Here is a 21,641-nt window from a genome sequence, read left to right on the forward strand (position 1 = left end):
ACAGGCAAAACGAAGTACAAAGCTACCTACTCAGCTTGAAATTTCCTTGATGCTGTCTACATTAACATGTTAAATAACATTTTTAGTGGACATTTAGCGCCACCTACTAAGCAGTTTGCCAAACCCCTCACCGAAATTGCGGCCTCAGAGACGAGAAGAGAGGGTCTGCCGTTCACGGCCGCTATCAGGCAGCCATGGGCCGACACAGTGCGCGTAATAAAATTATACAGATTTGATCTACAACAAGTTAAGGAGTACAATAAAAACGATGCTCTGTGTCCGAAATATGTGTCAGAAAAATGAAAACTAAGCTCCATGTTAGCCCGAAACGTGCTAACAGTATAGAAAACAATACGACACACGTGGGCGCTACGAGCCTGTTATGAAGTGATCGTTATTGACATGCACCTGGGAAGTCTGCGAGTGCAGTACGCGGCAAAAGGCTGACATATCAATCACACTGTGCGCATGGTAACTTAGCTCTGTTATGAAGATTGACCGCTTGCCCGGGTAGAAAAAAATTCTATATCGCAAGAGAACACAAGAAACAACAATCACAAGTAGGCGTATCTCTTGCATATTTGAGTAAACGTGTTTTGTCAGTCTGAATCGCATGCGTAGTGTTTGCGAAACAAGCCGCCTTTTTTGTTTTCGGTTGCAGCCCTTGTGAACCAAGTCAACGCGGCTCTTACAAGAGAGCCCTTCATAACACTTAACTTTGGGCAAGCCCTTAATAACATGAAGTGCTCGGCAACTGCCTTTCTACATTTCGAGCTCGTGGTACTCAAACTTGCCAGATCGAAAAGCTATCAAAGAAGCCCCGTTGATGCGTTCTTCGATCAGTTTAATGACTCCGAAGGCAGTGTTTTTTGGGCTGTAATAAAAAAAAAAGATTCTTAAAAAAGAGTACAAAGAGCTGTTACCGCAACTTGTTGAACCGTACATTGTCCATCGAATCGCTTTGGGGAAGCTCGCTCGCTGCTGTTGAACTTTTACGGCGAGATGATCCACTGTAGCACGTCACCACACCAAAGCAGAGAACCAAAACCACTTTTGTTGCGACCGCTGGCTCGACCCATTAAAAGCCCCGTGAAGAGCACACATTTCTAAGTATGAATTACTACCTACTCGATGAAGTTTCTATTCTGATGCAACTTCGTAGAGAATGATGTCGCGGAATAGAGTTGACGCCCTCTTTTAATTGCCACATGACATCATAGTGACGTCCTAGATTGTCGCGTCTTTCTGCCTAAATTATCACACGTTTATCTTTTTGCTGCCTTGCTATTTTTGAATGCTTCAAAGACGTTCAACAGTCCGATAAATAGGACAAAAAATAATTAAATTTACTTTGAGGGCATCTGCTTGAGGTAACAGCCAGCGCAAGCAAACAAGCGTCAAAATTCGTGCCGTCTCGAGGCAGAACTGACATGAGCTTCTTGGAGATAGGCTATAAAAAGAAACACAAAACAACTTGCTTAAAATGTACTTGTTGGCTAGTTTGTTTGCCATACTCAGGGCTTGTGTCGTCTTCCGTGTTTGTGTTTTCCCATTGTGCACTGTCATTTATCGTTAACACAAAACAAGTTAGTGTTGATTTTTTTCTTATATTCAGAACCTTACCGTGAACTTCATACAAATAGCATTCTTAAAGAACGCGTCTGTATACGCGGTGAATGTGCCATTCCGTATTAATGTTCCTTCTTGCACTTACTATTAAGTTGCACTTTTTCTTTCAAAACGTGCCGAATGGAGCGCACGTACGCGTAGAAACAACGCTTTGGAGGAAGTAATCGTAGATTTCGCGGTCACGATGAATTACTTTCCTTTAGGAAGTACACTGTGAGAGCAAAGCGGTAGCTATAAATTGCAATGTTGTAAAACCAGTAGAGAACGCGACCATGACGAAGTAAATGGCGTGCCCGAGATCACTTGTCGAGGGTCAAGATGTCACAGATTGCAATCGTGCTGACCGCATTTCGTAAGTTGATGTGTACGTTTTTTACCATCATTTCCGTGGCGGATATACTTCACTGAAGCCTTTGTGGACTCCGGTATAAAACCCTCTCGTGTTACACGAGAAAAACTCCCCTCCATACATTTCGCCTGTTAACAAAATTAAAGCGTTATTCCGCGTCTAACAGTTGGTTAGTGCTTCCTGACTGCACCAATATCATCTGTCGCATTCCATTTCTAGCACTCCGTCTTACACCGAAAAATTTTTGGAAGCACACCTTGTTTTGAGCAATGTGCGATAAACAATTTGAGAAGCCCGCTACTATCGCTGTCACTATTGTCGTAGAACTTTTGGATGCGAGAGAATCTTGTGACTACAAGACGAATGATGGGCAGAAATTTTGTTGCAATGTGATCATAACGAATAAAATACAGTGCATACTTTCCTCTGCTGTGAAACGTTGTGGTACGATTCGATGGAAAGCCCGTGATGACGGTTGGCTGTGATGTTTTCTTACCTTTGTTTCCTGCTCTAGAAGATGTTTAGCCACTTCCCTGCCGAAGAAACCAGTGCCTCTGGTCACGAGCGCCACTGCACCTTGAATCTCCATTGGTAGCCAGAAAGAGGACGTGGTATACAAGCTCCGTATATGAACAGTGCGCAACATCACGTGACGTGTACATTGTACACAGCCTGCGCATCTATTACTGCTTTTCAGCGCGTTTACTAGACTACATAAGAAGCAGAAAAAAAGAGGCTTGCGTTGCTAGATTCTTTTATTCTCAAAGGTACATTACAGAAAGCAATCTTGTGTATATGGTTGTTCAGGGATGCTGTACTTGCACTATTTGTAGAATCTCGCATTTTCCGCGGAACGATGAGCAGCAACAAAACACCATTTTAGCGGGGCTGAAAAACGGTAGAAGAAAGAAGGCTTTTCATCCTCAAGACGCGACAGTATGCCGCATTATGGAGCCGCATACGCAATTTGAGATGATATCTAAGGTCAATGCACTACTTCCATGTGCTCATATTTGTCCGTAGTTGAAAGAGAGAGAGAGAGCAGTCGGCATGTGGCAGCTGCTAATGTGTTGCATACATATTAAGCCCAGCGGTCTGTTGTTTATGTGACTTGCGTATACTTTGAGCCGCTGTTGACTCTCAGGGGCAGTGAAGCATTCGGGCGATGAGGTTGCTTGCGGATGCAGTGGGTCAGGTATAAGGCACGTCGGTCCAGCAGACGTGACTAAATCTTATGAGCATCAGCTATAAAAGCACCCGCATGGGCAGATGCAACATGATGAGTGGTTTTGGCTTGTTAGGTAAAAGAGCTGTTGGCTCAAATAAGATAAGTTAATCTTTGTTAACTGCTCCATATCTGCAGTCTCTTGCAGCACCCGCATGACTTGTTTGGTTCCTTTGTGACCTTGCCTAACTGATCTCGGAGGAATGAGCCATGAATTGGGTGGTCTTTCCGTTGACAACAAAGAACAAATTGAGAAAAAAAAGAACGAAAGTTACTAAGTTTGAGATGGTATAAGGGATAACTGGAAGTTGTACAAAATGACGAACAGTGATTAAAAACTTTTCATGCCTTTTTATCTTGAGCACACATCCGTTCAGATAGCACGCCTTGTTGAAGAACACCTGGGATATTGATTGATTGATTTGTGGGGTTTAACGTCCCAAAACCACCATTTGATTATGAGAGACGCCGTAGTGGAGGGCTCCGGAAATTTTGACCACCTGGGGTTCTTTAACGTGCACCCAAATCTGAGTACACGGGCCTACAACATTTCCGCCTCCATCGGAAACACCTGGGATATGCCACGCCAGAAACTTGCGGCACAAAGTAAGTGCGTTTACTGTGAAATGGTCACACATTACTTGTTCTGCGCTGCTCGAATTTACTTGGGATGTTAGCGGAAGCGATGCTGACGTAATGTGGGTAATGCGTTGCATCACCGACTAGCAAGAAAGCCGTTTCTCGCCCACTTGTGCGATTTCGGAGAAGAAGTTACAAAATTAAAAAGATAAAGTGAAAGCTGTGTTTATAAATTTAAACGTACTTATACTAGAGCAGCCTGAATGTTCAACTGAATATTCAACTGAATACTGAATGAGTACTGAATGTTCAACTGAATAAATGCGTTTACGTTCGTGTTCTGCAGACATTCTCTCAATAGTGTGACTCATACTTCTGTGCTTAGATGTGGGGCATGTCAGAGTGGTTCACAAAATGAGAACTATAGCATAACTTGGTCGTTTGATGCGTGTGTCTGTACAGTGCACAATGAAGAGCAGCGACTTCAGATAGTCTCACGTATTTATTCTTTTGTGTTTGTACGTGAGCAAAACAGCATCGTCTATTTTATGCCCTTAGTTCAGGGGCGCGCTGGGTACCAGCGTAAGCATCTGAGTTGTGTATTTTCTCAGTAGTAAATTAAGTGCGAGTGCACCCGCCCTTAAACATTTCTGCAATTGAAGTTCAGTGATTAATGTCCTCATAAATACTCTGTGAATCAGATGTGAACGACAGAAATTTGCACATATTGGAAATCCGTGTGGCGCACAACGCTGGGTAGAATCATCTGACACTCGCAAATTCATGATACACTAGTCCTTCATCATGAAGGGAAAGAAGTGCCGCACCATTGAAGCCATCTTGAATTAGTTTAATCACTCCCTCGGCGACTTTCTCAGGTCTGAAAAAATATATGAAGAAAGGTAAAACAGACTGTGATTATATATGCATGAACGAAACTTTTTGGTCAAGAATAGGAAGTTTCTGTATAACAAGCAAACAAAAAATACGGGATACAAACAAAGAGTTACTCTTATGATAGCTCCGAAACGTAGAAATGGTAGGTTACATTCGCATCCACAAAATTTCAGTTTATTTTGGGTCTAAATGTCCAGACACAATTTTTTCTTCGAGAAAAAATGCTATCCAATTGTTCAAACACGTACCGTTTAAATTACTTCACAAACTATGCTCGCGCAATTTGAAGTCTACAAGTTTAGTTTTTAATATTTCTTTGCAGTTGCTGTGTTGTTATCAGGGTTGCAATTTTTATTTTCAAAATTTGTAATTGATTTGTTTTGTTGCTTTTTTTAGTTCACATTGCTGACTGTTTGCCACTGCTGTCGTTCTAAAAGGTGACTGTGGGTCTTTGTCAAGCTGCCTCTTTCGGAGAGAAGCTTTTACCTGCAGCTGTTTTCCATTAAACTACCAATGGAAAATAAAGCATTTATTTTATATTATTATTATTATTATTAATATCATTATTATTAATATTATTATGTTATTATTATTATTATTATTTGTTGTTGTTGTTGTTACTATTATTAACAAAGATAGTTTATGTGATACAGTATGAATTCCGAAGTATTAGATCCATGCGCCAAATACAAAAGTGCCCATGGCCTGTATACATGGAAGGCAAAGTTATTATGGCGTAGAAGTTGTCCATTAAAAATTTGCTTAATACACATCACGAGAATCCACGGCGTGGTGGAAGTTGTAGTGGGAATAGTGCGTGACTTGTCCTCCTCTTAAAAGGGAGAGACCTTTCCACGTGCCTAGAGCTGACTATCCTGAAGCGAGACTGAGGGAGAGCACTTAATCATATCAAAAGATACGGGGTAGGTGCGTGCATCTTATGAATTATTCCAGATTAATTAAACGCCCAGCATAATACACTACATCAACCTCGCCGAAACACTTAAAATACACACAATTACATTGTGAACACTTCGTCCTATGGATGATTACAGCAATGAGCGTTGAGCACATGACAAAGTTCTAACATGGTATTGCTGAAAAGTCACATATATTTCACTGCTGATCGAAATTGTGTGCCATTGAAATTCTGACATATGCAATGAAGCAATCTGTAAGGACACTATTTTTGTTTGAACGTCCACTCAAGTTCACCAGAAACGCCGAAAGAACGCTTTAGATGATCAGCTATGTTGAATACTTAGTTGCACTTTAGCAAAGAGCATTGGCATTGCAAAACGCAGCGTAATAAGAATAATATGTGAGGTAATCTCTTCATTTTGTGACAGTTGTGTTGCAATGGTTACAGAGAATGTTTGAAAGGTTGGATTGCAATTCTTAACACAGTTAGGATTACATTGGCGTACATTGGCGTACACTCTCGGTCTAACGAATGCTCTGAGGCTTCTACGTTTAAGAGCTGGTCTGTATGAGATCGTTTCAGATAAAAAGAGAAAGAGGGGCGATAACTTACATTTTGCGCATGACTGAACGTTTCAGAGACGTTTCTGAAGAAGCAAAAAACTGCAGCCAATATTGCTACTCTACCTGATGCGTCTTTTCAGCGCAGTGATTTAGCGGTTTTGATTTGGGGAGTTGAGGAAATGAGCGCGTATCAAGGTGACGCGGTGCGGTGCAAGTGGAAATATAGAATGATCGGATATTGCATCAACGAAACAAGGGAAACTTGGCGTCACTAGTAGTACTCTTAAACGTCGTCAACTTCCACCATCACTGACTGACGTGAACGCTACGCTGGACTGGTATAACAGTCCGTCACAAGGTTACACACTCGAAATGTTCCTTCCACCTATACGTACGTCCTGTTCTCCCAAGCTTACCCGGTCAACCCAGTTTCTTAGCCCGGTCGCGAGATGCATGCGTTGTGCTGTCATAGGAAGTACGTGCATTCGCAAGGCATAGATGCTAACGCAGTGTCTAGCGGGCTCTCATGATGGCAAACTCCTTGCGGCTGTATTCTGTTCACTCCTTCCGTCCTTGTTAAGCTGTATTCACACGACGGAAGTAATCGTGAATGGATCAATCACGTGACGTATGACGTGATTCTGATTCTTTTGCAGCCAGCATTCATACGACGGGGGAGAATTTGCGATACAAGCGAGCATTTCAGCATAGATTTCCGAGGATCCCAACTGTGAATCGGGCTTTGGTTGTTTCACGAAGCACTCCGCGAAGACCGAAGTAAGGATGCGAGAACGGGTGACGTATGGTGACGTAGTACGCGATCCCCGGAATCTAATCACGATTTCGTCCGTCGTGCGAAGACAGCTCAAGCTTTATCAGTTACGCGTACAATGACGATGGCGCTCAACGCAGGAACGAGCACTTGGGAGTTGCGCTCGGAAATGCCACTCATAGCGCATGGATCATGCAAAACTGTTGCAGTTTCCCCACCTTTGGACACCACTGCTGTAGTTTTCTGTGATGTAAGGTGTGTTTAGGGCTATTTCCTGACAGAAAGTGGTTATGCCACGCCACAAGTCTGTCTCCATGGGTTCAGGGCACAGGCAGCTCACTTTCACTCCCGTGCGGGAATAGTACAGATCAGTCTGCAAATATAATGATTGAGAATGACAAAATATTTGATCGGCTATGACCAGTTAGAAATGGACTAGAAAACTGACTTGCGTTAAGCAGGCTTACAACAGTGTTTATCTGTATTATGCTGTGTTTTGTAGTATTGGCTCGCTCCCACGTTTACTGCTGATATATACCACATAAAGATGACGGTTGGATAGCTGCCATAGTAGCTCAAACGGTAGAGCCTTGAATGATTTATTCCAAGGTCGCAGGTTCGTTCTCTGCTCACGGCAGGTTATCTCTTGGTGCCCTTTTTGTATTCTTCAAATATACATTACAAGTGTTTCTAATAATACCTCGAACCCTTTCCTGGACATCATTTTTGTTCGATCTCATTAACAGGTGAGCTCAGTAATATATGCGTAAGGACACAGAAGAAACCTTAAATGTTAACAGATTTGACTGTACTAGTAGGTAAAAAAATGTGCCATGCTTACCCCAAATGCCCTTGTGAGTCCGATGACGCCGTACTTGGATGCGTTGTAGGCAGGTATGGGAGGGCAGACTATTAATCCTGAAAGGCAAGTTTACGTCCTAAATGCTCAATCTAGATGTTCCACAGGGGATCTTGTTCGACTGTGCAAACATTTCCAGCGACTTTACTGTTTTAAATACGTGATACTCGAAATAAGCCTAAGAGTATCTCTGCTCGCTTGTGTCATCGGAATGGCTTTCGTAACCGTCGGTGCACGGCTAAAGTTCTCCAGTAGTAGGGCATAATGGGAAGTCATCGGTGCAAATAAATAAATAAAAATAAATAAATAAATAAAACGATAACCAATATATTTTCTTGCACGTGTTTTTTGAATTATCGTAATCACAATGATTAGTTTTAATACCGAAGGGGGTATTTTATTCGGCAACAGAAACGTAGCTGGAATTTCTGTTGGAGTAATGATTTGATTGATATGTAGGGTTTAACGTCCAAAAACCACCATATAATTATGAGAGACGCCGTAGTGGAGGGCTCTGGAAATTTCGACCACCTGGTGGTGGTCGAAATTATTATTTATTTATAATATTATATTTAATAATAATAAAACACGACGACAAAAATGAAATAGGGAGGAAACAGGCTGACAACTACCACCCACAGGGACACAACACCTGCCTGCTCTCCTTCGGGAAGGGGAGACAAAGAGGAAAGAAAGAAAGGAACTTAGAAAAAGAGAAAGAAGAGGAATTAAAAAAAGCAAACAAACAAAGAAGAAGCCCACGCATAAACACGAAAATACTCGCATGAAAAAGTGTCTATAAACGCGAGGTCAAATCTGTTTTCTTTAGGGAAAGTTAACAAGCCTCGATTCGCCTGCTCACGCCTGATAACCACGTGGCTAGAAGCTTAGCATACTGACAATTGCTCCGGTCCTATAGCTGTTTCTCATACTGCACACGCATTTAATCTCCCACCTTCTGGCAGTTTTCTCACAGAAAACCGAAGGGGTCAGGGCTAAAGGCGCGAGCATATGCCTGACTCACGCGCGAATTCCTGCACAATCAGTGCTCGGCAAGTGATATAATAGAAGAAACAGCTTATGTAGACACTAAACACATGACCGAGTAACGTACTCAAACAAGATGACTAACCTTAGTGAAATAATTTACATCGGTGATGGAAGTAGCTCACGGAACAATACGACATATTTTTCCACCTGCCGCCGTTTGTACTGGCAGCAACCACATACAGGATTGTCAATGATGACAGGTACGTGTGCTTGCGTAAAAACATTTCATTACGTACCTGCGATAGATGCGACGTTGATAACGTAGCCACCTTCTCCACCTCTGTCCTTTCCCATATATTTTAGCGCCAGGAGGGTTCCGAAGTACACTGCCATCTTGAAGATAATTATGTCAAGCAACCACACAAAAAAGTGTCAATAGGCATACTTAAAACGTATTCAGAGTTAATAAAGGTTATGTGGTACTCTACTTTATGCGGTACACTACTTCAAGCATGCCTAGCTTCTCGTATAAGATGGTGTGCACTTTGGTGCCCCAAAGAATGGGACAGTTAGAGATGTGGAAAATTGGGGAAGTTGTGAAGACATCAAACGTTCACTCAGGGACGCTAGAGGCGTCGCGAGGGTTTATGTAGAGATGGTTCATTTGAGTAAAGGTGTAGCTATCAAAGTTTTGTGAATATTCATTCACTAAAGCCCAACAATATTCATATTTGAATGACGAAGCTGCTTGAATTTCAGCTATTTAAAAAGAATATTGTAAAAAATTACAGACTTGAATTCTGTAGGCGTGTGCTTTGTCATAGAAGATATATATATATATATATATATATATATATATATATATATATAGGGAACAATTCTTAGCTTCTTTAAATACCCAATGACAATGGTAATGCAACCAGTATGCTCTACTTGTGTGTTCTGTAAACAGCCATGTAAGCGGCCCTATTGATAAACTAGTCATTTTGTATGCACTTGTATTTTGTTTATTAGGTTGTGTAAATATTGCTGATGTACAAAGTGCCGGGTTGATGTTGCTTTTATGTTCTGTATTAGAGTTTTTTTTACTATGATGAGCAATCATAGCATCTGCAAGACTGCTCACCTGTTATGGCCTATATATATATATATATATACATATATATATATATGTGTGTGTGTGTGTGTGACGCTATGAAGAATGGGCGACGTGGCCTGGCTCATACGACATGTTTATTCTATTCTCTCACTTATTTTCTTCTCTGCCTCTACCGACCATCGCTTCATTCATCACACGATTCCCTCTCAACCCGAAAGATGGCACTGATTACAAACTATAACAAATTAAAGAAGTGAATGAACAAAACAATGCCCAAATTCACAGTTTCACGTACAGACGGAGTTCCACAATCTCACAAATTCTTAAAGGCCGATTGAGCAGTCCGATGAATTTTATGACAACTCTGGCGGGCGAGGTTGACTGTTGCGTTCTGGCCAACTGAAGCCCGCCTTGAACGTAGAAATTACTGATGACACAGCGATTCTCGTCATGGATGAACAAGGGTTGAAGTACTTGTAGCATTTGAGAGTCCGATGTCGTAGGCACGAAGTTCTCCGTCGTAGACGCTGCTTTCTGTGTCGTGGCTGAGACAGAACGAGTGCTTGCAGCCTGCATGTGCGAGAACCGAAGCTGATGGTATGATGCCTTTTGTTCCTTCATTTTACACGTGGTAGCTGCACGTCTCTTTCGTAGCTTTCTGTGGTCTTCTCTCAGTTTGTTGAATCGTAGACACGGCGTTGAGAACTGGTGCAGAAAACTTTGTCGACGTTGCTTTCTGCGAAGATGGCTTAGGCATCGACTTCGTCTTTGCTTCTTTAATTGATGTTGTCTCTGATGATATTTCAGCCACAAGTGTACTCGTGAGGAGGTTTAGCTTGATCGTTGTTCTTGTTCGAGTAGCCGTTGCAGTTCTTGGAGTTCGTGGAGTTGCCTTTGTTGAAATTGCTCGTCTTCTTGTGAAAGTTCGTCAGATGAGCCTCTTTCAGGAACATGAGTATATGAGTCTGCTTTTTTTTTAGATGGTGATGTGATCAGTAGATTGTCGGTAGTCGACACTGTACTGCTAGGCTTGTCCTGCGATGAAAGCAGCGTGACAGGCTGATGAGAACGCTCCCAAGATGGTTGTGAGTCATCCTTCATTGTAAATGCTTCGGTCAGTTGACAATGCGCCGGCGTTGGTGGATTCGAAATTCCTGCAGTGCTTCGACTCACATGTGTGTTGTCACTTGACGATGAGAGCACAACAGACATGGCTTCAGGTGGTTCTGATGGCGTATGTTTTTCTTTTTGCAGCGTAGTTAGGCTGACAATGTCTGTCGAACGACCCTGGTCGGGAACGTCAGGGTGGGGGCTGGTATTGCAAGGATTCACCAGCTCGTCACACGTAAATTCCGTCACACGCTCGAAACCGTTTGGGCCTTGTGTATGACACGATGCATCAAGGCATTTGGGTAGTTCTGTAAAATCTGAAGTGTTGTGGTGCAGTGAACACGTTGAAAACGCCAGTTTTATTGCTCTTGGGAAAGGCGAGTTTAGGTTCAGTTTTTTGGCGAAATTTTCTGGATTCCTTTCGGTATACGGACGCTTTACCTTGTCTGTTGCGACGTGCCCGTTACCAGTCGGTGTTCGAATGCGTGACGTTTTTTCGGAAGAGTCATTTGATGGTACAATGGCGGTATATTTTCTCTGAGATCTCATTGGGAAAATAGGCTTACTGCGGGAAGACTTCGCGTAACTGTGATGGGTCAGTTGAAAAGCCTTCCGCTGATGAGGTATGAACAGGTCTTCATCGTATTCTTTGAAACGGGTAATAATCTCTACCCTGATCTTTTGCCATGATTCGTCGTTTTCGAATATGTGTGTCAGGTAAAACTTGAATGCCTCACCGGAGATGTAGTCAGTGAAGTTGATGATCATTTCCCGTTCTGACCATGATGCAGCGGCGGCGTGGACCTCGAATAGGTTGAACCAGTCCTGTACGGGTCCGTCGTCCGCTGATCCGGTGTACTTGGGGATGTTGAGGTCAGCCGATGGTTCGGTCATGGTGCCGGTCGTTGTCCTTCTAGGCGATGATTCGGTAGTGAATGCATGGTCAGGGTGTCTTCTGGGGAACAGCGTCGATGATGAGTGACTGATGAAGGGGCAGGCAGGTCTCCATCCTGTCGACTCGTGTGACGCTATGAAGAATGGGTGACGTAGCCTGGTTCATACTCCATGTTTATTCTCTGCTGACTTCTTCCTCATCGGCTACTACCATGCCTTCATACGTCACATGATTCCCCCTCCCCCCCGCAAGAATGCGCGAGCTACAAACTATGAAGCATGAACAAGTGGTGTCTTATCATAGGAAAAAATATCACAAAATAGAGTCTATAGTTCCATGTAACACGGTAGTTCTACGCACTTGCACAAAAACATTCACAGGGAAGGCAGTCCAGTGACATCTAGGAGACCTCAGGTGGGCGAGGTTGGCTGTTGCGTTCTGGAGAGCATAACCATGCATTCGACGTGGAAAATGATGATGACACAGCCTGGATAGTAGCGAAAAACGAACAAGGTTGGGAGTACTTGTAGCGTTGGAAGGTTGGATGTCTAATGCGCTGGATTCTGAGTCGTGGCGGTGACAGATGCATTGTATCTAGTATGCGTGCTTTTTGAGAGATGGTGACGGCTAAATGCCTGTGTACTGGTGGCATGGAAGAAGTTGCTCCGCGTATTAATGGGCGTTTTCCGTGTTGTTGTCATCTGTGTAACCGCTGGCGTAGAGAGCGTCTGTGGCGACGTTCCTTCACCCGGAAACGTCTTTTTTCTTGAAATGGCCCTTGGATCAAACTTCTTAATTTTTTAAGTTGTTCAAGTTGTGAGCGTGCTTCCGTTGAAGTTTTCATTCGTCCTCGTCTTTTCTTGATTTGGTGATGGTGTCGAGAAAATTGCGGGTGGTGATCATCGTTGAATAAGGAGACGCTGTCGGTAGTACCAGCATTATTTACGAGTGGGATGCAAGCATTATTTGTGTCAAGGAAAGCAGTAGATACATTTTCGTCTTTATCGGCGAGACTTGCATACAATGGTGACTCCTTACTGCTTCGAATTTCGGTTGTTCCGGTTCCTGAGGATGACATCACCGCAAACATGGCTTGACGTGGTTTCGATTCCGTATGTTTGTTTCTTTGCGGGAGAATTGAGCCAAGCGTTCCTGAAGTACAACCGCTTTCGGAATGGCAGTGGCTTGACAAGTTATTTGGCCGATATTTCAGGTGGTCTGTTGTGTATGCGGCGATATCTTGAGGGGTGCGATGAGAGTAACGAGCACCAGACAAGCTACTTGGCACAAAACCAGGTGGTGGCTTACGTAAGCAAGACGACGAGTCAAGTACATTGGGTGCTTGAATATTGTCTTGATTTGTGTATTGTCTTGATTTGTGTGTGGAAGAGGTTAGCGTTGGTGACATTTGTGAAGATGGGAAACCAGGTGGTAGGTTCGGCCTTGTAGAAAAACGGCTGGGATGTCTTTCTATGAGCAGATGACTGACTTTGCCTGACGGGCATTGTAAACTTCTGCTCTGTGCTCGAACGCGTGAAGGCTGCGTATGAATGTGATTACTGAATTTGAATGCATCGATATGGCTGGTTGTAACTGACTCTTCATTATAGTCTTGAAACCAGATGATCATTTCTTCTTTTATCTTTTGCCAAGACTCGTCGTTGTCGAATATGTGGGTGAGGTAAAACTTAAATGCCTCACCGGTGACGTAGTCGCTGAAGTTCGTGACCATCTCCTGTTACGACCATTCGGTAGTGAATGTATGGTCAGGGGGGTAGTGAATGTATGGGTAGTGAATGTCTTCTGGGGAACTGCGTCGATGATGAGTGACTGATGAAGGGGCAGGCAGGTCTCCATCCTGTCGACTCGTGTGACGCTATAAAGAATGGGCGACGTGGCCTGGCTCATACTCCATGTTTATTCTCTGCTGACTTCTTCCTCATCGGCTACTACCATGCCTTAATACGTCACACACACACACACACACACACACACACACACACACACACACACACACACACACACACACACACACACACACACACACACACACACACACACACACACACACACACACACACACACACACACACACACACACACACACACACACACACACACACACACACACATATATATATATATATATATATATATATATATATATATATATATAGTTAGATTTACACAGTTGCACAATCTTCGTAAATATTGAGTGCTAATTAACAGACTGTTTTGTTACTCTCTATTTGATGAGGTCAATGCTAAATTTGCAAAAAAAACAAAAAAGTTATGAGATTGTTCTTTTTGACGAAGCTGACGTCTACTGCTTAGCGGCTTGGTAAGCGACAAGATTTGTACATCCTAAAGAGAATGGCACGTTTATAGCATGACGTCAATTCGAGTTGCCTCTCTTAAAGGCTGTTGGTAGTTTTAACGTTATGACAACGAGTAGTTTTGGTCAAAAACTGCAATGATACCGCGCCAATTTAAGAACAGGAATATTTTGTTCCTATTGCACCTATGGTGTGCGTGAAAAATGGTTTAGATAAAGGAACACTAACAAAAAACAATGACACGGTTTACATTGACGAAGTGCACTCTGGGAGCTCTAATGCCACATGCGTAACTATCGGATAGCGAGGCTGAAGTTCCATTTTTAAATTTAGAGCAGACATATCTGCGCGTGATGTCAAAAACTTTAATGTGTATTTTTCGCAGTATCATGACATTGTCTCACTCAAAAGTTCTGAAACGTCGTATGCTGGCTGTACGTCACCCATAGATGTCAATTCATTTCGTTTTCATCAATACAAACCACGCAGGGCGCAACATACGCCCTGCGTGGTTACACGGTAAAAGTGGCGTTTTTGGGATAATGAAATCACACTTTAATAATACGCGAAAAATGGTTTCGCCCTTAAGTGTCCCTTTATGGCCTCCCAAACCACGTTTATCAATAATGTTTACTCATTCGATCAATTTCAAATCTTGAGGATTTCGCGAATAGGGGTCTAACTTCTCGGATTAGAGAACAGTTTTCTAGTGCGCTTACATCAACGTCACACGTACAAAAAGCAACGCAGGAAACAATGCATTCTCTTACACACATGAAAATAGGCTGCGCAGCTTCGAAGATCGAACTACTTACCGTGTTTATCTCAAATATCCTTCGCCACCGTTCTTCACCGGCGTAACCGGCGTTGTTGACCATAATGTCCAAGCGTCCAAATTTCTTCTTCACACGAACGAAACAATCTTCCTTACACAAGGAAATGGAGCAATGTCAGTTAATGGTCCTACAGGTATGTTCCTCATTATTCATCACATGTCTCTGCGAACAAGTGTAATCATCCTTGGTGTTTCCGAACGATGCATAAATTGTGGTGTTTGTCATGGTAGTTAGCGACCCAGGTTCTCTGCTAAGGCGTGCTTGACTTACCCCCACCCCACTCCATCCGCACCTCACGTTTTTGTGACAGCATTTCGACGAAGACAAGATAGGCCCTTGAATAATATAATTTGGGGGTACATGCAAGGTGCAAAGGTGGCGAAAGCCACTGCGTCGTCACCTAGTAAGGCAAGCCTCGTAGCCATATGGTGGTGTTGGTGCAAAACATGCAAGAAACAAATTTTAACTAATTATGACCTTCAGTTAGGCAAATTCTACTCCTATTGCAGTGATGACACCGACGGTACATTACAATCCGGCATAAGACATTGAAAGAAACAGTATTTGTGCCTCTGTTATTTGTCAAAAGGAAAAAAAAAACATACCTTCGAAATCTTCATCGTTAGTTACGTCACATTTCATGAATATGACGCGGTCCTCTCCATATGTCTCTTTGAAGGTACGCTCCGTGCCCAATCCAACACGTTCATTCAAATCAATGAACGCAACCTGCGGAATGACAGAGAAGCATGTGGACTTGTGTAAACACAGGGCCATGCGTAGCCGAACTATATGCTTAGATAACTAAGTGCGGCAGTTGGAGGCTACATCTAAAGTAGTGATAGTGTGCAGTGTTGTGAAAATTCAAGAGACAGTGAGATTGGGCGTGTTGGTATAACATCATAAAGGTTGCTTACCAGCGCAAACGACAGGAAAGGAGGGGACAGGAGAAGAGACGAGACAGAGTGCTGAACTGCCAACAATTTATTTCTTGTGAACGTATTCGCTTCTATACAGTTACCAGTCGCACCAGTCATGCACGAAACACAATGAAAATGCATAAGTACATCACATTGACAAGCAAAGGAAGAACTTTTCCTTATCTGTGAGCGCGACAGAAGGGGTGCTAACACAAGTATCTTTCAATGAGCGAATCTTTTCTGCCTCTATGATCTCGCGTGTGGTACGATCCCTGCATCTAGCAACAATAGAACACTCTGAAAATATTGGCCGCCAGCCATACGAGCCGCAGTGAACGGACAGCCATGCTTGTTTATAGTGATCCACATTGTACATATATTCCCTGGACTTGAGGAAAATGAAACCATCATCATGTTTACATAACGCTTAGTTTCCACTAATACTTACTCCAAGTTTCCACTAATAGTTAACTTTATTACAATAATTGTTACATAGCTTTTCTCTGCGACAGAATGAGTTTCTCGCCGGCGCGTTCATCAGATTTCGAATGACACTGCTAAAGATGTTCAACTTGCATAGCGCTACTATATGTTTCAACACATTGGAAGTATCATTCCTTGCATCTGAATTGGCACGCACTTTATTTTTGCAGCATGAGCTTGTTGTTTGAATTTCTTCATTACTACTGCTAAGAATGTGAAACATTTTAGAAGCATAAACAGAGATATTTTAGGTTAACAAAGTGGAACATATGCTATGCAAATTCTGATATTCGTGGCAGTATACCAAGCGCACGTGACTCATCGGTGTCCTATGCAAATATTAAATCTTTGTCTAGGCTTTAATTCACAATAAGAAAGATGATGCAACATAATACCTGCAGAAAAATAGGCGCCTTCTTCACAGATGGCAGAATACTCTGACCCGCAAAATAGACATAAGAGACTTCACCTTCAATAGCACATTTAAAGCGTGTCTTGCAACATTGGACGAATGCTTGCTTTAACTAAAATACAAACAGGTTCTGTGCGCCGTGTTCCTTGTACAAATATCTATGAAAACTGAAGAACTCCCCTTTTCGGTTAGACTATCAAGTCCTCTCCTTGAAACCCTATCATAAAGGACTGGTAATTGAGTTTGGCATCGTGGAAAACAAAAACACGTAATGATGTAATATGTACCAGGAATTGGGGCATAGAGCACTGTGGTTAACATAATCAGCAAGATAGGAGCTAGTTTAGTGAAGGTGCGGAAAGGCAACTTCGTTACGCGAGGTATTCTCACAACCTCGACCACTTTCTCTCTGAACAAGCACAGGCAAAGCTCAATGCGTCTTTGTGCATTTTTATCCACACAAAGGAGCTTGATTACCCCGCCACGGTGGTTCAGTGGCTAAGGTACTCGGCTGCTGACCCGCAGGTCATGGGATTGAATCCTGGCTGCGGCGGCTGCCTTTCCGATAGAGGCGGAAATGTTGTAGGCTCGTGTGCTCAGATTTGAGTGCACGTTAAAGAACCTCAGATGGTCGAACTTTATGGAGCCCTCCATTACAGCGTCGCTCATAATCATATGGTGGTTTTGGGACGTTAAACACTACATATCAATCAATCAATCAATCAATCAATCAATCAATCAATCAATCAATCAATCAATCAATCAATCAATCAACCAATAAATCAATCAATCAATAAATAAATAAAAAGTAAATAAATAAATAAATAAATCAAAGAAACTTGATTGTTTGTGGCACCTTAATAAAAAAAAATTCTGGTGCCACCTTCGAGAAGAGTCCCCGGGAATACACTTAGGTGAATTCGTGAAATATCAGCCCTACAATGCAGTTTAAAATGCCCTCATTTCAAGAAATTACTCTGTTTGGGAAAAGGAAACATAGACCCTAGAGCGTGTGTAATTGTGTTGAGTTCAAAATATCTCCATGCAACGTACTGTGATATCTCAGGAAAACGTGGCAATGACATTTTTCCGAGAGCTGAAAAAGTGTTTCAAGATACGTGAGCTGTTCTATTTCGAAGGTGTCGCATTATTCACCACCCATTCAACGCTATCACGGAGCCTTCCGCTACGCTTTCTTCTGCGTGTCCCACACCCGTAGTCTGAAGTTCACTTTCGCCAGAAGGGGCGCTTATCGCACAAGATATGCTATCGTATCACTACCGTTATGTGTCCATCGAGCACGTTGGGATGCCTTTCATGAATACCTTTTTCTTATCAACCAGAAATCTGGCTCTTGCAACAAGTGAAGGTGTTCGATAATTTGTCATAAGTGTTTGATTTACGGAATCACCAAGCTAAATTCCTGCGGCTTATTACCAGATACTCCAAGATGCATAAGCTAAACGACGATTTTGTCGACAGACCTTCATTACCATCAAAAAGAAAGGACCTCCCATTCCTAGGCGCCTCCATGACTGCGATTGCCTCAGTGTATCTACTTGTACGCATTTTCGATCCGGCATCAAATAAGACACCACAGAAAGTTAGCGCTTGGGTCTGTTGCTTCCCGTCCCATCCAGTCACCTAAAGTTTGCACTTAATACACAATATTACACGCCTGTATTTTAACTCGCATAGCCGTTTACCTACGTCGACAATACAGAAATAATTTTTTTCTCATATGCCAAGTTACTACTTCATTTCAAATGTGTAATAAAATCTGGGGTATTACATCTCAAAAGCAATATACAATCCTGAGGGACGACGTTACATAGAGATCCAAGAATTTTGATTACCTAGTGTTCTTGAACGTGCACTAACATGACACCATGCACGAGTGTTTGACACTTCGCCTCTGTCGAAACGAAATCGCCGTGGCCAAGATCGAACCCTTAACCTTCGAACCAGCTGTAGAGCACCACAACTGTTGTTATACCCTGTAGAATTTTTGAGTATCCCCGCTCTCTTGTTTTTTTGTTTTTTTGTTTGGGAAGGGATGTCACAGATAAGCTATGTGGGAAACTGCACAGGGAAGAACTTGAAGATAGTAGTTGCAACAAAATTGCAGAAATACATGAGGTTTGCCCTGTACCCGCATCTTGTTGGCATCTCCGTTTCTTTAGCGCTGGCATGGTCCTCATCAGGTATGAGGCAACTCGTCAAAACAGGTGAACTACCTATATTACAGTGTACTCGCTGCTTAGGTGCACAAGAAAATTTGCATGACCCACGTGTGGACGAAACGTGCATAAAATCAACTAAGAGCAATTCATTCCACTCGATGCAACAAGAGAAGCCACCTGGAGTGAGAGGGGTGTGAACGCTCGCGTCCTTCGTTATAGAGAAGCCACGTACGGCCTTACCCGGCAGCCTTGCTGAAGAAGGCGATCTGTGATTGCTTTTCCTAGACCCATGGCTCCGCCAGTGACCAGGGCCACTTTTCCGCTGAAATCGTCGCTCATGGCTGAACTATCTCCGACGTACTTGCCACTGCAACAGCGGGAAGTCTTCGCTGTCGACGAAAACGTGAGCCGTGTTGTCCCACTTTTAGCAACGCTGCGTTTTATCGCGCACTTGGTATAGAGGGTGCTCAAGGGAAGCTCCGGCGGGGGAGGCCAGCGAGGGAAAAGATATCGTTCGCAGCTGATAATAGGCGCGTCTAGGCTGTTGAAAGCCTTTGACTTGAGGGAGTGGCTAAGGCTTCATTGCCACGGCCTATTCGTGTATTTCGTGATTCCTACTACTTTGCTGAAAAAGAAAAAAATCTTCGACATGATCACCAATGAATACTCGACAGTTGATACTGCAGCTTCTTTCTGCAGTTTGTATGTCCAAGAGAAGTTATGCAAGATGTTCGTATGTGGTACTTCGTCCTTCATTTTCTATATTATTTAGAGCGAGTGGAACTGATTATTAAAATTTCAATGGACCTTAATAGTCTGACAATGGCTTAATAGAGCAGTAATGTTGGGGTGGGTGACAAAAGAGCACTACGGAAGGCACAAAGCGTCTAGAATCAGTGCAATTGACTAAATAAGTCCACCGTGTCACACAAGATAGTAAATAGAGGTAGCCAACCGAGATATCAATAGCTTGACGTAAACTGAGGGTGCAGTAAAATAGTCAATAGGGAGAACTTCCCATTTAAATTTACTTTGCTTTGAGATACTGTAGAAAATAGATAAGACGAAGTTCATAGATATTGCGCTGCTGTAGTATTTGTGAACCCAACTCAACGACTATGCTGTTATTGTGGTTTAACGTTCCAAGCCCACCATTTGATAATGAGAGACGCCCTAGTAGAGAACTCCGGAAATTTCCACCACCTGAGGTTCTTTAACGTGCACCTAGATCTAAGCACACGGGTCTAAAGAATTTTCGCCTCCATTAGAAATGTGGTCGCCATGGTCAGGATTCGGCCTCGCGACCTGTGGGCTGAACGGATATGAGTCATTGTTTAGAAACATAAGCGAATTCGGCTTCGACATTTATGAAACCGATTGCTATGACAACGAGCATTCTTGTCCAATTGTCATCTTACTCTTGGGGAAAGTTCACTGTGCCAAAGGAATATGTCGCTGCTATTGCTACATGTTTGCCATGAGGGGAACCAAGGAAATGAACTGTCAAGTTATAAATGGACTTCGGCAAAAACGGTGAAATGTGTTCGCAGGAAATTACTCAGGTCTGCGAAGCCAATGATATTTCACGAGCTGTAAATGATTATTTCAAGCTTGTTTAGAGCTGCACAGATAGATGCATTTCAATTTGAACAAAAAGTAGTTAAAAATGTAGCGTGCAGTTTGACAGAAGTTCAGAGTCATGTCGTATTTATAAATGCTTACTTACGGGGCGAAAGCACAAACACCAGTACGACATGAACATGTTTGAATTGAGAGCATGAGAACAAAGCTTGAAATAGTACTGAGCAATGAAGTCATCCTATGAGGTGAGAAATCCATACAGTGGCGAAGCAGTTAGATAAATATTACTATATAAAAAGGCAGCAGGGTACAAATCACGCTAAAAATTGCTGTGCAATTCGCTTCGAAAGGTCGCAGTTACTTTATGCACTAGGGATAGACCACATCCTGAGATAATTATAGATCTGAAGATAATGTCCAACTTAATAAACTGATGCACACATCCGTTTCTTCATTACCTAATTTGAGACTTCGAGCGCTTATAAACTAACAGCGCATCTGGTGCGTGCTCTTTTGGGGAATGGAGTAGAGCTAGTTCAAAGGGAGCTTTGTGGTGATAATGTAAGCACATTGACGCCGTCGGTCAGATGCGAAATCTAGCGTCAAGAGAGAGAAGCTTTTTTTTTTTGAGCAACCTCCTTTTATTATTGGTGCAACAAAGTAAAAGGCCCCGACGCGGCGGTCTAGTGACTAAGGTACTCGGCTGCTGACCCGCAGGTCGCGGGATCGAATCCTGGCTGCGGCGGCTGCATTTCTGATGGAGGCGGAAGTGTCGTAGGCCCGTGTGCTCAGATTTGGGTGCATGTTAAAGAACCCCAGGTGGTCGGAATTTCCGGAGCCCTCCACTACGGCGTCTCTCATAAACATATGGTGGTTTTTGGACGTTAAACCCCACATATCCATCAATGAACAAAGCAAAAGAAAGAGAAGAGGAAGGGGGGGGGTAGAAGGAGGATGAACGCTCGCTTATTTACGGCTTGAGAATGTCAACAGCGATGAAT

At 42.9% G+C, this 21,641-nt stretch overlaps 1 protein-coding gene across 2 annotated transcripts; it reads right to left on the reverse strand.

Annotated features, from left to right (window-relative positions):
* Positions 1-2,715: 2,715 nt before the first annotated feature.
* Positions 2,716-19,530, reverse strand: LOC119164538 (15-hydroxyprostaglandin dehydrogenase [NAD(+)]-like). 2 transcript variants are annotated; one of them, XR_012885664.1, is made up of 8 exons: positions 19,300-19,530; positions 15,667-15,790; positions 15,041-15,147; positions 9,082-9,178; positions 7,778-7,854; positions 7,155-7,309; positions 3,775-4,662; positions 2,716-3,604 (listed from the first exon to the last, which is right to left on the reverse strand). XR_012885664.1 is itself a non-coding variant. In XM_037416752.2 (7 exons), exons 1-7 carry the CDS (start codon positions 19,396-19,398, stop codon positions 4,545-4,547), a joined length of 777 nt encoding a protein of 258 aa, XP_037272649.2. In that variant the 5' UTR covers positions 19,399-19,529; the 3' UTR covers positions 2,716-4,544. The 2 variants fall into 2 exon arrangements, 1 of the variants encoding a protein (XP_037272649.2); XM_037416752.2 differs by having other exon boundaries at positions 2,716-4,662; positions 19,300-19,529.
* Between the last annotated feature and the right edge of the window lie 2,111 nt (positions 19,531-21,641).

This window comes from Rhipicephalus microplus, chromosome 8, assembly GCF_043290135.1.
Source record: "Rhipicephalus microplus isolate Deutch F79 chromosome 8, USDA_Rmic, whole genome shotgun sequence".
Classification (NCBI taxonomy): Eukaryota; Metazoa; Arthropoda; class Arachnida; order Ixodida; family Ixodidae; genus Rhipicephalus; species Rhipicephalus microplus.

Bases quoted from the DNA above. Each gene is read 5' to 3' on its own strand.
- LOC119164538 (XM_037416752.2), bottom strand. From the start codon at position 19,398: ATGAGCGACGATTTCAGCGGAAAAGTGGCCCTGGTCACTGGCGGAGCC. The intron at 15,791-19,299 runs GTAAGGCCGTAC...GTCATTCCGCAG, and splicing joins TTCTTCAGCAAGGCTGCCGG to GTTGCGTTCATTGATTTGAA. The intron at 15,148-15,666 runs GTATGTTTTTTT...TGTGTAAGGAAG, and splicing joins TAACGATGAAGATTTCGAAG to ATTGTTTCGTTCGTGTGAAG.